Consider the following 17,527-nt stretch of genomic DNA (forward strand, 5'->3'; position numbering starts at 1 on the left):
ATTGTGATCTCTCTCTCTCACCTGTGACTGGATTTTCAAACAAGCCCAGTTTGGCGGGAAAACCGCAAACCTGGCAACTTTGATCCTGGTACACACATTTCAACTAGCGTGTCAATTGTAATTGTTATTTTTACTCCAAGAGCTTCATAACAAATGTGGATCTAATGCGTTTAAATCCATTGATATGTTTTATATGGTTTGTAGGTTCTTGAACTGTATCCAGCTTTTCCTGCAGTTGGACAGTGGGGCACCGCAGGGGGTGACTCAACAGGTCACACACAAGGTGGCCCAACATCTCATGGGCCCCTCGAGCTGTGAGAACATCAAACTTCTGAACAGTGTGATCCAGGTAGGACTTCATATTGTTTCAAATCATTTTTTCTATCATTCCTAAAAAAACCTTTCCAATAATTAAGAACTGAGTTAACTGAGTGGGTAAGGCAGATGGTTTGAGGGTCTTGTGAAAGAATTCTTTGTTTTTCTGCTCCAGTCCCACATCCTGGAGAGCTCTCGGGTTGGCCGTGTTGGAGCTGTAGCTGTTCTGGAGTTCTGGCTGAATGTTTTAACTGAGCAGAGCCTTTGGCACAGAGACAGAACTGTTCTGTACCTGCTGGACCATCTGTGCCGCGCTGCTTTTCTTCACCAGCAGGAGGAGTGTCTCCATAAACTTCTCTACCAACAGCATAAGGTGATGCACACTACATCACAGCAGGGATGGAATTAAATATTATAGTAAAAAAAAAAATATATATATACTTTATATTGGCTCATTATATTTTTTCCTCTCTACAGAATGCACTAGGTTACCATGGAGATAAAGGTCTTCTGTCTTCCTTTATGGGATGGATTGTGGCTGGAAACATCACTCCTTCCTTCATTGAAGGCAATGCTCTGACCAGTGAGGTATGTTAAAGGGCTGCAATGTATGAAGTACTAGAGATCCAGAATTAACTAAAAGTACAAGTGCACTATCAAAAAAATTACTTGAGTAGAAGTAAGTAGAGTATGCATCATACTTAATTGAAAGTACTGAAGAATTCAATATTTTGTACTGGATTATACTGATTATAAGGCACATTTTAAGGGACACTATAAGTAACTTCTAATTCAGCAGGTCTCGCCGCTGGGTGGTGGGGAGGGGGGCTGGGTATCTAACTAAGTGAAGTAAAGCTAAGCTAAGTAAACACAACTCTAATAAAAAAGACTTTATTTTAAAAGCAAACAAGCACAGGATGTTAAACTACACAGTTTTCTCTCCTGAAAACTGTTTATTTGGATGAGTAAAGTGCTTCTGTTTATTAAGCAGCTAACCGCTAATCTGCTTAACACAGTAAACATGCAGGCTACAGTCTGATATACTGAACAGTGAAATAGCTAGCACTGTGGTTTGTGGCTAACGCTGCTCCAGCAGTGCTACCCTGGGTTAGCAGCAGGCTACAGACTGATAATACTCACCTCTGAACTAATGCTAATGCTACTTTAGCCCCAGCGCTGGAGAACTAAACTGAAACTCCTGTATAACACTGTACTTCAGCAGAGTGGCTTTATTGCTTCTTACAACCTGACTGTTAAAAATCATACATAAGGCGCATCAGATTATAAGACACACTGATGACTTTTGGGAAAATTAAAGGATTTTAAGTGCTCCTTATAGTGCAAAAAATACAGTATTCCAGTTTACTGTTCCAGCAGGACAATGCTTGTCCACATACTGCTGCCATCATCACAAGAGCTTGCATTACAGACACATATACTATGCAAAGCCAACTTCATCTCCAGACATATTTCTCATCTTCTGACTAAATTGCACTGCATTTGGAATCTTCCTTCTGGGTTTTGGATGAGGAGTGTATATATGAATAGCTGTACAGAATAAATTCTGTTTCTAACCACTGCTTTTAACTGTAGCCTCTTGTTCATTTTTTAGGTGTGGTTTGCTTGGTTGGTTTTAAACATGGAGTCTATCTTTGAGGAGGATTCTCAGTTGCGGCGCTGTGTGGAGCATGAGCTCCTCTCTAACCCAGCGCTCACCCCAGACCAGGCTCTGAAGGTACTGTCTACTACATCTTGCTTAACTCTGCTTTCAACTTTTAACTGCTTTGCTATTAGTGTCTAATATTTTTTCTGTGGTTGCTTGTATTTATTTGCTCATGTATAAAAATAAATATAATTTAAAGGTACACTGACATGTCAAAAGTCATGGTATAGCAGTGTGTAAACTGAGTGAGGTTAAAGACTTTCAGAATTTGAGCGAGGCCTGAAAGTGGGCACCAGGTGGTTGGGATGGCACTTGAATCGCAGTGTCATGTGTAAGAAATATGTCATAGAGGATAATACCACCCACAGTGGACAGCACAGTCTTTGGGAACAGACAAGCAACTGTAGCAGAATCCACACAAAATACTGCTGCTCAGTGCATCATTTTTTAGCTTCTGTGACACATTACAAAAATCATGGGACATAAAACAAGTTGCTGTACCATGACATTTGTAATTTTGCTCTGGTGAAAGCAAATACATTGAGTAAGCATAAATTGCCATTAGTGTCATGTCACTATGAAAACAAACAAAGACTTTAGAAGTTATGTTTGTTAATTTGAGCAAAAAAATACTATTATACTGTATAGCCATTACTATTTACATGGGGTGTCCCAATTCTCTAATTCTCTCTTTTATTTCCGATTTTAGGGTCACGATTCAATTCGATTCTCAATTTTTTTTTTTTTTTTTTTTTTTTCCAGCAGAGAGGCCTATACCAGTTTTAGATTAGTCTATGGTCAGTCATTGGTTTGATTCATCAAATTTACAATATCTTATTTCAAAAGGCGGGCTTGATATAAGTGATGCAAAGTGATACAAGTGATCTGTAACACAACGATAGAGGCACTAATGGTCACATTTAAATAATTTAATTAAGACATATATGTAATGCCATCTAGTGGCTTTTTTTGGTAGCAGCAGTGTGCACTATTAAAACAGCAATGTGCAACATAACAAAATAAATAATAAAAAAATACAGGAACAGTCATGTACAAAATAATAGAACAATTAGAGCCTTAACAAACTGAACAGTTAAACATGAAAAATAAGACTTGAAGACTTTTTCGGTCCCTGAGAATGACAAGTTTTTTTCTTTAACAAAGATATATTATTAACTTTATCTGAGAGAAAGATGTTCCTTAAGGTACCAAAACTATTAACATATTTGAGGCTAGACAAAACAACTGTTATTTTTATATTTTCAAGTTTTTCTTTAAGAAGATGAGAATGTCCACATTCTCTGGAGAAAGGGCTGCTCTTTGAGCAGTCACAATGTCCGCGGATCATTTGCGTAGTGCGCGTGCTTGCATAGCTTAGAGGGAGGGATCGTCGATCCTCTTTTTGACTTTGAGGCTCGAGACCATGGCATAATTTTGATCGATTTCGATGAAATATCGAAATCGTGACACCCCTACTATTTACCAAATTTTTTGCACTATAAGGTGCAACAGATTATAAAGTGCACTATCAATAAATGTCTATTTTCTGGTCTGTTTTTATACACAAGGTGCACCTTAATGTAAAGTGCATTTTGTGCTACTCTATTAAGGCACAGGGGTGTTGTCATGTTGTCAAATTCAGCAGGTCTGGGTGGCGCAAAGCTAAGGGTGGTAAAGCAAAGCTAAGTTAAGTAAACAAAACTGTAATTCTTAAAATTAAAAAAAAAAAACATTCCACATGAGTTCTGGATGTTAATCTACACAGATTTCTCTCTTTGCAGTAAGGTCAGATTTCCACTATAGCTGGAAAATTTGCATTAGCGGCGAACCACTTAATGCTATTGCTGCTCCAGCAGTGCTCGCAGGGGTTAGCACCAGGCTACAGGACGATAATACTCACCTCTGAGCGACGAAAGAACTAGCGCTTAGTGCGGTTAGCGGATAATGCTAGTACTGCTGGAGAACTAAAATGTTACTCCTGTATAACGCTGCACTTCAGTGGAGTTGCTTTACTGCTCCTTAATACCTGACTGGTAGAATTTTTACATAAAGCACGCTGGATTATAAGGCACACTCTTGAAAGGATTTTAAGTGCACCTAATAGTGTGAAAAATACGGTACTGTTATTTAGGCAAAACCTGCTCTTCACAATAAAGAAGTTTAAATTGAAAAGTAAAAAAAAATGTAAAAAGAATGTGTTCTTCAAGCACTCATGTTTGTTTTTGTTTCTCCGCTTTTGCGTCATCAGAAGGCTCAGGTGCGTTTGAAGCTGCATGTGGTACCCTCCCTGCAGAGGCTGATGGTGTATAGATGGGCTCAGCAGGCTCTGGCCACACCAGCAGATCACCCGCTGCTGCCTCTCATCTGGCAAAAGTTCCTGCAGCTCTACCTACGCCAGCCTGGGCCAGAGTTTGGGTGGGTTTCAACACTGCAGCAACAAACATACAGTACATCACTCAAATAGTGTTGCTAAATACAGTATCTCACACAACTGAGTACACCCCTCACATTTTTGTAAATATTTTATTATATCTTTTCATCGGACAATATGACACTTGGATACAATGTAAAGTAGTTAATGTACAGCTTGTATAAAAGTGTCAATTTACTGTGCCCTCTAAATAACTTATAACACAGCCACCTGCATGCTCAGACCACATACTGCATCAACTGCCTCTTCTGAAGCTGATGTACAAGAAAGCCTGCAAGCAGTTTACTGAAGACAGGCAGTCTAAGAGCATGGATTACTAAACCATGTCCTGTGGTCTGACAAGACCAAGATTAACTTGTTTGATTCAGATGGTGTCTAGCATGTGTATACACGGGTATACAAGCTGTACATTGACTATTTTACATTGTATCAAAGTGTCATATCTTTACTGTATTAGTAACTTTATAAATTAAAGCATTTTATAAATTGTATAAATTAAGAAAAACAGCAAACAGGGGACACAACCTGTTTCCTTACCAGCAATATGTTTTTCATGCTTTCTGTATAAAACACTCATTACTTTTCAATGTAAGCTATATTAGTTTAGAAATGCCAGTGAAAGTATAGTCTTATCCTGGTTGTTTGTGTTTGTGTCTCTGATTGGTCACTGCATGTTTAATTTCTGCTTCATGCCTTTAGACTGGAGGCTAAAGGTTGCATTGGGAAGCGCTACTTTCACAGTGCCGCCCACGTCACCCTGCTCAAAGATCTCAGGCAGCGGCTAGTGGAGGTCTGTGACTTTCACCATGCAGCTGGTAAAGCCCTCAAAGTGCAAAGCCCATCCAGCGAAACAGCCAGTGATGGGGAAACCACCCCTGCAACCCCTATAACCCAGTATATGACCTCTCCTGAGCTGCACGTCGAAGTAGTAAGGTATGTTATTATGTTGGACACAATGTAAAAACCATGTGATGGGAAGCAGGAAAGATTTAAATGCAGACTTCTTAAGCAGATAAATGTTCCTAGATTTGTAATTAAGGTTGTTGAGCCTCTGTTTTGACAAGTAATGTGAAAGGATCTTACCACACTGTCAGATAAATGAAAAATAAAAAAATATGAATCGTTTTAAAGAAGCCAGATCTGCTAATAAAATAAGAATTGCATTAGCTGTTACACTTTATAATATGCAGTGATATTAATAATAACTGAATAAAGCATTTACTAGCTTCAGTGAACTTAGCATTTACTAGCAGGATTATTAGTTTGTAACTGATTTACTTTACATTTTGTTTTTGCTAGACTTTTCAGTGCCTTTGCCATGTGGATGGATGACGAGAATCTACAGAAACAGGAAGTCTTCTTGCCTTCATTGCCAAAGCAGTATGATGCCCACCGTCTGGCCAAAATCATGCAGGGCCAGCAGGTGAGATCCTTCCAGACATTTTCATCCTGTAATCGAAAAATGCAGTGTTGATTCAGCCCTGATTGTTCCTAACCTTATTTCATTTTAGAGCATAATTTCATCTACGTGATACTAACGGGTCCAATCTTTATTAAAGGAACAATCAGTCATAAATGTGAGTGAGATAAATAAAAGTCAATGGCGAGTCTAAACATGTAGCTATTCAGTGAATATGTATGTTTTAAAGTCTGCTAGTGGTGGGGGTAAATTAACTAGCTATAGTTAGCAAACCTTGCTGAAGCTCAGTGATTACTGTTCAGCCAAAAAAAAAAAACAGCCACCTCACCCGTTTCCATGGATGCAACATACTGTTTGCATGCTGCTGTTTATACCTGGCAAACCTGAGTGTGGAAATGGGACTAGGGGAAATGGCAGTGGGCAGATTTTGGGGCTACGAGCCACACAGATTTTCATGACTTACCACATAGTTTAAAAAGAACACACTGGCTGAAGCTTTGCTGACGCCACTACATTAATACATTTAAAAAACTGTAAAGAAACACTGAATTTATTTTTTTTTAGCCAAAAACTGAAATCAAACATATGGATACATTTGGTCAAAGGCCAGATATTTTTGTACATTTACATATCTAACATATTTTTTTGCTGTGCTTTACAAAGCCAATGCAATTACAAAGTGCAATTAAAAATATTTTTCTATACTTACCCTTTTAAATATCCCTGAGGCAAACCAACAAAACACAATACATAATGCTCAGCATTGCTTTTCCAATCATAAATTTACATCAGCTGTGCAATTTTACCCATACATTTTTACATACCACAAGCTTAGTAATTGTTTTTCAATAAACAAATTATTTAGCATCATAATGTCCATATTTTATTTATAGGAGCTGTGGATGGAGTATGTGGACATTGAGCGGGTCCAGCATGAACTTAATGAAGTTCTTAGTCTGTGGGGAAAGGTTAAAAGTGAGCCTTCGTTCTCTCAGAGCAGCAGCAACTCCATCTTCATTGACTTCATTAATCCTCAGGCTGGTTTGTACCATTTTTTTTTTTTTTTTAACTGGTTTTATATAACTTAAAAATTAAATGATTGAAATATTTCAAATACGATCATTTTGCCTGTGATAAATGCTTAGAGGTTCAGACACTATGTCTTTAAGAGGGGTGCAATAATCTGATATTAGGATCAGATATCAGTCCCAACAAACTTAGCATTGTGTCTCCAACTATGTAAAGACTGGCTGTTAGCACTGGGGCTGAAATTCTTTTAACCTGGCTATCCCCCTATCCTGAATACAAATATCATAACAAATGCTAGCAACTATCAGCCTGTAATCCAGCTCAAAATAACAGCTAAAGGCCAACTACAGAAGTGGTAACGTTATGGTTTTGCTCTCAAGATTTGATTATCTATATTATGTAGATGACATGTAGCAAAACATTTAAACATACTACCTGTAATAATTTTCATTATATTGCCATCATGTTGAATTGTTTAAAAAAATTGTTGTGTATAATTTGAATTTGCTTTGAGAGTGTCTGAACATAGAGCCAGTAAAATTGCTCTGTCTGATCCTTACAGCAAGAGAGCGTATCCTCACCAACCTGAAGAAGCACGATGCTCCCCAGGGGGCGCTGTTGCTGGTACCCATGAAGGCTCCAGTGCCTGATATTCCCACAGGATGCCTTTCTGATGAGCAAACATCTGCTGCTCTCATCCAGGAGGATCTCACCAAGCTGCAGCACCAGGCTAAGTGAGATGGGTTATGATTTAATATTGATTTAGTTATTCATATTATTCTTATGAGTTTTCAGTAAATATTAAAAATTATTTGGAGTAAATCATGAAAACTAATATCTGAAGTGTATTTTATTATGTACAGGTAGTTCGGAGATTTTTAAAAATAATAGTTGTTTAAGGGAGTAAACATTTGTTTATCCAGTTACTAAAAGTGTGAAACAGGCCTAATAAAAGTTGTTACATGCCCTGTTCTTTAACAAGACTGTACTGGACTTGATTACAGTGTTTTGATAGTGTTTAATCTGTACTGTAATTGTCTCTCAGACTGGCTGCAGTGAGAGAGACGCAGCAGGTGGCTCTGGACAACGAGCTGCTGGAGGTTCTGCCTCAGCTCTACACCAACCGTGAGGAGCAGCTCTCCATGCAGCTGGAGTGCAAAGGCAAGGGAGGCCAGCCATGCCAAGGCCCTGCTCATATAACAGTCAAGGTGAGTATAGTTTAAATAGTTTCTGTCATGTAGCAAAAAGACTCTTTTTTTCAGGTTTTATTGGTTTTAATTATTTAGAAATGTCTATTGAATTAAACTTTTTTAAAACACATCTTTCTGTTTTCTACCTGGAATTACACACCAAAATCTTGAGGTTTTCTACTCAAGCATTAACTAAACTACATACACACTCCTCGGTTAATGAAAGAAAAACCACAATGGTCACAGAAATGACTTGAGTCTGTCAAAAGTAACAATAAATAAACATTTGATGAAAATGAACAAATGAAAATCAGACATTGTTTTTTAACCATGCTTTAACAGAATTATAAATAAATAAATAAACTCATGAAATGGGCCTGGACAGAAATTATGGTGCCCTTAACTTAATATTTTGATAAGACTTCTGCACCTCTCAGCAGGTATTTTGTCTCACTCCTCATGAGCAAACTGCTCCAGTTGTGTCAGGTTTGAAGGGTTGCATTTTCCAGACATCATGTTTCAGCTCCTTCCAAAGATGCTCAATAGGATTTAAGTCAGGACTCATAGAAGTCTCTTCAGAATAGACCAGTGTGTTTTCCTCTTAGCCATTCTTGTGTGTTTTTAGCAGTGTGTTTTGGGTCATTATCCTGTTACAAGACCCATGACCTGCGACTGAGACCAAGCTTTCTGACACTGAGCAGAACATGTCTCTCTAGAATCTCTTGAAAGTCTTGAGATTTCATTGTACACTGCACAGATTCAGGACACCCTGTGACAGATGCAGCAAAGTAGCCCCAGAACATAAAAGAGCCCCCTCCACCATGTTTCGCAGTAGTGGCAGTAGTTATTTTCTTGATATGCTTCATTCTTCCGTCTGTAAACATAGAGCTGATGTGCCTTAGCAAAAAATAATTTTTTTTGTCTCATCTGTCTATAGGACATTCTCCCAGAAGCTTTGTAGCTTGTCAACATGTAGTTTGGCAAATTCTAGTCTTGCTTTTTAATGTTTTTTTTTTTTCCAACAACGGTGTCCTCTTGGTCGTCTCCCATTAAGTCCACTTTGGATCAAACAACGACGGCTGGTGGGATCTGACACTGATGTTCCTTGAGCTTGAAGTTCTCCTTAAATCACATTAGAAATTTTTCTGGGCTCTTTCGTAACCATTTATATCATCCATCTCTTTGATTTATCATCAATTTTCCTCCTGCTGCCATGTTCAGGGAAGTTGGCTACAGTCTCGTGAATGTTAAATTTCTGAATAATATGTGCGACAGTAGTCACAGGAACATCAAGCTGCTTGGATATGGTCTTATAACATTTACCTTTAACCTGCTCGTCTATAATTTTCTCTGACACCATGTCACCAAACAGCTCAGTAACTCCCTGTAGCCCTATATATACTGTAGGCTTACTGACTGATTACAAGATTGTAGACACCTGTGATGCTAGTTAGTGGACACGTTGATTTAACACGTCCCTTTGGTCACATTATTTTCAGGGGTCCTATCATTTTTGCTTAGGCCTGTTTAATGAGTTTACTTTTTAAAATCATTCTGATGAACCACGGTTCAAAATCAATGTCGGATTTTATTTGTGCAATTTCATAGAATTATTATTTATTATTAGTTTTGTCAGATTCAAGTTATTTCTGTGACCATTGTGGGTTTTTCTTTCATAACCAAGAGGTACCAACAATTTACTCCATGTGTTTACATTAGTTCAGTGAAGTAATGTTTATTTTAATAGAAAACATATCTATTACATATTGAATACAATAATAGAAATGTGATTAAAACAAAACTATTTCATTTTATGGTCTGGATTTTTGAGACTACAAGCGTTTCTTCTTCTAAACCCTTCAGAAAATCAGATTAATTTATTGAGGTTCATTCATATATGCTCTATATATTCATTATATATTATATTCTTCTTCTCTGTTCCTTGAATTAACCTCCTGTGTGTCTTTTGTCTGTGCACTAGTATGCAGGCATGCAGAAACTCGAGCCAGTCCAGAATCAGATCCATTCCCTGAAGAATGACATCAAGCAGCTACAAGGCGATGCAGTTAAACCTCCTTCCCAGAGCCTAGCTGAGGGTGCAGTGCATACAGAGAATTTCATCACGTCAGTACCCATCTACGCCTTTTCTGATCTCTTTCTGGGCAGATTCTTTGCTCTTTAGTGAGGCTGCAATTTCATCAAAACTGAACTGGACTGAAAATGAAATTATTTTTCCTTCAAAATATTCTTCTTTTATAATATCATTTTCTTAATGAATTTGCAGTTGTTTAGTTTATTTAAGTTGTACTTCTGTTGTATTTTTACCTCCTTAGGACCCTAGTTAATGCCTACAAGTTACATCCGTCACCAGCCATCCAGAAGGTGGGAATTTCAGCATTTTATCATATAGTGTCTTTCGTTTGTGAGGACACCCAGAGACACCCGCCCACTCGACAGTTCTTCACCTCCTGTGTGGAGATTCTAGGACAGGTATGGCTTATTCTATTCAGAGTTGAGAGTAGGGGTGTGCCATATGGTATTGCACGCAATGATATCTCCAAAATCTTTGACATGATAAAAAAAATATTGTTTTGCTATTTATTTAAATTTTTGTTAGTGGTTTATTTAGTTATTTGGGAGATTTTAGTTGTTAAATTTCTTTATTTTTATTTATCTATGTTACTGTTTACAAAATAGACAAACGTTTATACATTCTTTTGTTCCTACTTAATGTTTGAAACTGTTATAATTATATAAAATAAAATTTATTTATATTGATTTTGTTGCAGTAGTATACTCTTATAATTAAAAACAAAGTTATAAATATACCCTGTTATATTTTGATATTATTTTAGGGTTATATCGCTCACCCCTACTATAGGCAGATTATATCTGTCCAGTATTATTTATTTTACTTCAATCCTGGATTTATGAAATGAATTATTAGTATCATGATATGTTGGATCATTGACTGATCTGTTGAAAATCTCAATTTTCTCAACAGGGTGTGCTATATCATATTGCATGCAATAATATCGCCAAATAAAATTTTACATTCATTTTGTTACTGTAGTGTATTCTTAAAAAAAAAATGTATTCAATGTTTTGTCACATCGCCAAGAATATCGTTAATGCCCAGATCAGACTACACGATTTTAGCCTGATTTTGACCCGATTTTTTCGGTGCCGACACATTGCGTGCGTTGGATCTGAATTTTATTGTCGCGAGCATCAAATGTCCGTTTAGTGTGACGCAGTCAAAGATCAGTAATTTGACGTGAGCGACGCCGTCGGAGCGTCCGACAGAAAGACTAGCCTGTTAGAATTTTTTGTATTTGATCTCCTAGTTTGACACATGCTGCTCCGCGACCTGCTCCCTGACTCTGACCAATAGGGAGACAGAGCGTTCTGTGGCGCACAGATGTAAACACGGGAAAAGAAAGCAGGATGGTGCTCTTGCAGTTCACTGGACCAGAGAAACAGAAGAATAATCTAATAATCATCTAATAATCTACTTCATCCATGAGATATTCTGTTTACACTCACTGAAACCTAAGTAGCTACATCTTTACCATAGCACAAGTTTTTTCTCTGGAGTACACAAAGCCCGTGATGTCCTCTTTGGGTCACCCAGGAACGCGCCCACAGTCGCTTTCCCCATTTTTTTAGTTTCTTCAGCACAAAAGCGCGTCCATCACGCGAAGCGCTTCTGTAGCCGTGATAGTCAGATTCTATGCTTCTCCCCCGCGATGACCTACGAACTCACGCGAGAACGCGGACGATGATTGGTCGTGACTAACGTGTAGTGTTGCCAGTCCCCCGAGAACGACGCAAAATGAAAATTACTGCTTAATCTGACATAGTGAACATTGTGAGGGACAAAAATGTTGTGTAGTCTGAGCTTGGCATAACACAAAAATACTAGGGCCATATCACCCACCCATAATTGACAATATTTGTGTATGTGCTTGTCTGTGATGTTTCATCTAATTTCAGGCATTTCAATCCAAGATTTAGTAACCAAAATCTTGGATCCAATCAACGTACACACAGTTATATTATAAGTAGAATTGAAAGGGTAACACTTTACATATATTAAATGAAATAACAGTACTAGTTATTAATTGACACTAGTTACTAATCATGTTTAACTAATGTATTATTTACAACATTCTTGAGGATGTTTTATTAAACTACAATCATTTAACCATTAGTTTAGACATTATAACCCTTTAACAATGTTTTTCTGCCAGTGCAGTTGGAAACAAAAGCATTTTTTGATTTTTAGATATAAATTTCCCTGCCTGCAGGTGTTTATCCGGGACACTCAAACAGAGTGCAAGCGCATGCTAAAAACCATCCTGCTGAACCGGCGCCTGTGCAACCTGCTTTCACCCTACTTCACTCCCAACGCCTCGCCTTCTGAACTGGTTGTTCTGTACGAGGAGGTGGTGACGGCGCTTCATGCAGACAGCGGGGATGTCATCTTCATGCTTCTCACTAAAGTAAGGCACCTCAGTTCATTTTAATAAGGTAAAGAATCGGCTTAAAAGTTTTTAACAGCTTAGCAAACAATAGCAAACAAACATTAGAGCTCAGAGCAGCCACAAAGACTTGCCACCGTATTTTTTGCACTATAAGGTTAATTTAAAATATTTCAATTTTCCCAAAAATCGTCAGTGCACCTTATGTATGAATTTACAGTGCAGTGTTATAAAGGAGTTTCAGTCTAGTTCTCCAGCACCGAGACTGGAGCAGTATTAGCATTAGCCGCTAACTGCGGTATGCACTAGCTCTTTGGCCATTCAGAGGTATAATCGTCTGTAGCCTGCTGCTAACCCCGGCTAGCAATTCTGGAGCAGCTTTAGCATTACCCACTAACCGCGCTAAGAGCTAACTTTTTTGCCAGTCAGAGGTGAGTATTATCAGCCTGTAGCCTGCTGCTAACCGTAGTATTAGCATTACCCGCTAAGCAAGTATTTTCAATGGATTTTCTTTTATCTATTTTACTGTAAATAAACTGAAGCACTTTAAATATGTGTAGATTAACATCCAGCGCTCGTTTGACTTTAAAAGAAAATATATTTTTAAGAATTACAGTTTTGTTTACTTACCCAGCAGGAAGACCTGCTGACACCCCTGTTCCTTACTAGTGTCACATAAGACGGCAGATAATTGAGTGATAATCCAGTGTATATGCATAAAAATAGACCAGAAAATTTACATTTATTAATAGTGCGCCTTATAGTGCACAAAATACGGTAAATCTTTCTTGTCTTCTCATCACGATCCTACTCCTCCCCAATCCTCAAATGCCCAAGCTCCGTAAGGATTGGAAGAAAGCAGAGTGAATGACAACCACGTTCCCCAACTACTTTCTCTGGCTGAACACATAAAAAACACAAGACTACTACATGCTTGAAAGAGCTAATACGGAGCTTGGAATATTACACCTACACAACCTGAAATTAATCAGAATTTTCTCTTGTAATGTACTTCAGAAATAATGATGTTTGCTTTTGAAGGTAATGGAGTTCAGCCATTAATTTTCTCCTGACCCTTGCTCCTTATGTGGGAGTCCTAATTAGTTTCTTCCCTTGACAGAGAAGAGAAAGTGGGCTGCTGTCTTTAGTAAGCTTTTATTCAGGTGATCTTTAAGCAGACTGTTGTTGTGTGTTTCGTTTGGACTTTAGTTTAATACCTGATTCAGTTTTTATTCTTGGTAAGCAGTGCTACTATTGTTAACTTAACTTGTTAATATCATTTGTAGAGTTAATGCAGTATCACTTAGTACTTACCTGTACCTTCCCTCTCTGTTCTCTTTCAGTTTGATCTGGCGCAGTGGCTGTCTGCCGCTCAGCCTCAGTTCCCTGAGCGGAGCCGCTTGGTGGAGCTCATCCACCTGGCCCTCACAGCGTGCGGCCTGGAGCCTGAGCCTGAGGTCCTCATGCCTTTTAATCTCTTCTGCAAACACTGGACCCAGCTGCTGGTTTATCAGTTTCCTGACCACTACAGTGACTTCCTCCGACTCCTCACACAGAGTGAGTGAACGCCTTTCAGTAATGCAATAGAGATATCTGCTTTCCTTCTCCCTTCTTCAACCAGCAGGTTATAGTTTAGTGTGGACTTTTTAAGCGGGATCTGGCAACACAGCAGTACTGTTTGTGGTGTATGCAAACGTAGTATCAGCGCCCCCGGGGGGAGGGCGGGGAAAGGAGATACGTTCTGTCATTACTAGCCCACCGCGCTCCGCAAAACCAGCAAGCTGATTGGCTCTTTCTCCTGAGAGGAAATGTTTTTGGGTCTTTCATTTGGCGCCCCCTTTAGTGCAGCGCCCCTATGCGTCGCATAGGCTGCATACCCCCTTTTTAAGTTGTATGTCTGGCTGCATTTTGGCTCCAGTGGAAACAATAAACAACAAGAAACAAACCATATATAAATACTGTATGTAAATCCTACATGTGACTGTTTCATAGGCAGGTGTACTAAACCCTTAGCTCTGTACTGTATTTAAAAAAAATGTTCTGTTTGCAATTCAAGTACAGTCTTAATATGACTGGTTGTGGTTTGCAGTTATTGTTTGCACTATATAAGACCTAGAAAAGTTTTATTTTTATATATCTTATTCTTAATTTTATTTCTTATAGAATCAATGTGTGAGAGAAACCAGTCTGTTAAGTTTGCGTTATAAGATTTTGTCAAACAAAACTCTCAGTTTTCAAGCCATTTTTCATTTTTAAGGTTTTCTTGAAAATTTTATTTTTAAATCTCGTCTCGTCTCGTTCTCGTGAACCCAATATCGTGTCTCGTCTCGTCTCGTCTCGTGATATTAGTGTCTCGTCACACCCCTAATAGATAGCATGCAATAAGCGCAGTGATTCTTAAAGGTTTCATTCCAATGTTTTTAAATTAATTTTAAACAGTCTAGTTGTGGTCTCTAGTATGAATGAATGCTTTGAGAGTCGTTTTTTGTATTCGCTCCTCCTTGGCTAACAAGACAGTGTCTGCTCTGCTCCAGTCAGAATATCACTTAAGCCAAAATATGAAAAAGAGCTGCATTTGTAAATACCATTTAGTTAGAATTTATTCCCTGACATGCAGCACGTCCACAGATATAAACTGTTTTGCCTACCTCAAATGTTTCCCCACTACCCTAAACTCCCTATACAAATCTATAGTACACTATATGTCCCTCTGCTGTTTTTCCTGTACTACACTGTACTTACAGATACTACCATATACTCACTTTGCTACTCTGTATAAAATTAAACTCTTACACTAAACTTTACTTTCCTATACTACTCCCTAGACCACCTTACGCTCCCTATAATACCATATGCAACCCTGTTCTACAATTCAACTCTGTACTGCTTCCTGTATCACCTTATATTCACTGTAATATCATATATTAATCTATACAACCCTATACTACTCTCTATTATACCACATATTACCATATACAACCATATACAACCCTGTAATGCTTCCTATATCACCTTACACTCCCTATTCTACCATATATTACCCTATACAACTATGTACTACTCCCTATATCACTGTATACTACCATATACAACCATATACTACTCCCTATAATACCATATATTACCATATACAACCCTGTACTACTCCCTATGTCACCTTATACTCCCTATAATACCATATACTACCCTATACAACTCCATACTACCCCCTAGTATACCATATATTACCCTATACAACCCTGTATTGCTTCCTATATCATCTTATACTCCCTACAATACCATATATTACCTTATACAACCCTGTACTACTCCCTATATCACCCTATACTACCCTATACAACCCTATTCTACTTCCTACTATACCATATATTACCCTATACAACCCTGTACTACTTCTTATGTCACAGAATACTCCCTGTTATACCATATATTACTATATACAACTCTGTACTACTCTATACAATACCCTGTGCTACTGGTTGTACTTCAGTTGGAATGGGTGAGCAGAAATGGTCAAATCAATTGTGTGATCATAAATCACAGCTCTTCAAATGTAGCTGTAGGCATGTTAGTAGGATGAATACAAAACAAAATGCATAAAATTGGCATTGCATTCCTAAAACTGTCTGGTGAGTTTGCATTCCCAGATGTGTGGTGATGTCATCGGGGTGACAAATCTCTCATCTGCAAACAAAGATTGCAAATGACTGTAAAGATGATTCTGCTAAAAGTTCTTCTCATAACTATAGTGGACTAAAAAAATGTATTTTTAATTTGTAATAATTGTACTTTTTTATGTTTGGTTTGAATCTTGGCTTATGATTAAGTGTTTAAAAGTTCAAAGGGGCCTTTTGGATTCCCCCCTCGTGTCTGACTCTGAAACACATGGTTATATATTTCTCAGATAATTAATCAGCTCTTTATAAGATAATTGTTGCTTTTAACAGATGACTAGTGATTGTAGATGACTTTATCTCTTTCTGTATTACAGGCTCCTCAGAGCAGCTTCTCAGCTCTGATTGCTGGAGGGCTTCTCTGCGAGTGCTCGGCTGCAGCTCTGCTTCTAAAAAGAAAGTGTCCAGATCCTCTTCCACACAGTCCATCTTTCTCTCTCCCCAGCAGGTAATGAACTCCCTATTCCACATTTAACATTGGAACTCATTGTTCTCGAAAAGGAAGCCTGGTTCCCACAGGAGAACTGTGTAGCGATTTGGTGTCTCTTATAAGAATACAAATATTGTGGATGTGTTCCCACATCATGGTTAATACCTGCATCCTTTTTTCAGGTTGAAGAAACAATAGAATGGCTTTCCAAATACTTTCTCAAGCTCCGTCTCTCCAAAGGAGACTTTCGCAGTTTTGGCCTTCTCTCTAAATGGAGGCCATACATTGAGGAAGTCAAAACATTCTTTGAGTATCTGATCAGTTTCCTCATTGATCTGGAGTTGAACAACTGCAGTAAAGAGCCTGTGGGGAGTGCAGGATTGGTCAAAGGTAAAAAAAAAAAAAAAATAATAACGGTTGATTTAGGTGTTTTATTCGATTCATAAAAAGATTTATGTTTGGGTAGTGCTGGGCAGTATGACCAAAAATGCGTTTCACAGTATTTTGCACAGTTTCACAGTATATCATGGTATTTTTTAATTATTATTATTATCATTTATATTTTTTTGCACAACTGGGCTTTTATATAGGTTTGCATATAATATAAAACATTAAGGCTTTAAATTAAGGTTTTGATTACTATTGGGTTTACTTTCTCCCACAAAATTACACAATATATGAAGAAAACAGACTTTATTAGAAGAAAAACAGCTAAAAAATGTAAACAGTATACCTTAACAAGAGATACTAAACTAAATAGTTTAAATAGTTCCATAAACATTATAAATGGAATACTTGAAATACTAAAATAGTCAAAATGTAAGTATCTTACATCTTAAGTAAGTGTCTTACTTGTGCAATAAATCTCAAATGCTTTATTGCACAAGTTAG

At 37.9% G+C, this 17,527-nt stretch overlaps 1 protein-coding gene across 3 annotated transcripts in view; it reads left to right on the plus strand.

Annotated features, from left to right (window-relative positions):
* Positions 1-17,527, plus strand: part of epg5 (ectopic P-granules autophagy protein 5 homolog (C. elegans)) — a 59,384-nt gene that overhangs the window by 27,639 nt on the left and 14,218 nt on the right. For all 3 annotated transcript variants that reach the window (XM_049470377.1, XM_049470378.1, XM_007237963.4), the window contains 16 exons: positions 205-349; positions 491-688; positions 793-903; positions 1,928-2,050; positions 4,227-4,393; positions 5,109-5,342; positions 5,709-5,832; positions 6,723-6,870; positions 7,421-7,592; positions 7,904-8,066; positions 10,030-10,172; positions 10,382-10,538; positions 12,359-12,553; positions 13,876-14,089; positions 16,524-16,654; positions 16,819-17,026. In XM_049470377.1, coding sequence (XP_049326334.1) covers positions 205-349; positions 491-688; positions 793-903; positions 1,928-2,050; positions 4,227-4,393; positions 5,109-5,342; positions 5,709-5,832; positions 6,723-6,870; positions 7,421-7,592; positions 7,904-8,066; positions 10,030-10,172; positions 10,382-10,538; positions 12,359-12,553; positions 13,876-14,089; positions 16,524-16,654; positions 16,819-17,026 — 2,633 coding nt within the window. The remainder of the gene's footprint in view (positions 1-204; positions 350-490; positions 689-792; positions 904-1,927; positions 2,051-4,226; positions 4,394-5,108; positions 5,343-5,708; positions 5,833-6,722; positions 6,871-7,420; positions 7,593-7,903; positions 8,067-10,029; positions 10,173-10,381; positions 10,539-12,358; positions 12,554-13,875; positions 14,090-16,523; positions 16,655-16,818; positions 17,027-17,527) is intronic.

The sequence above is a fragment of the Astyanax mexicanus genome, chromosome 22 (genome assembly GCF_023375975.1).
Source record: "Astyanax mexicanus isolate ESR-SI-001 chromosome 22, AstMex3_surface, whole genome shotgun sequence".
Classification (NCBI taxonomy): domain Eukaryota; kingdom Metazoa; phylum Chordata; class Actinopteri; order Characiformes; family Acestrorhamphidae; genus Astyanax; species Astyanax mexicanus.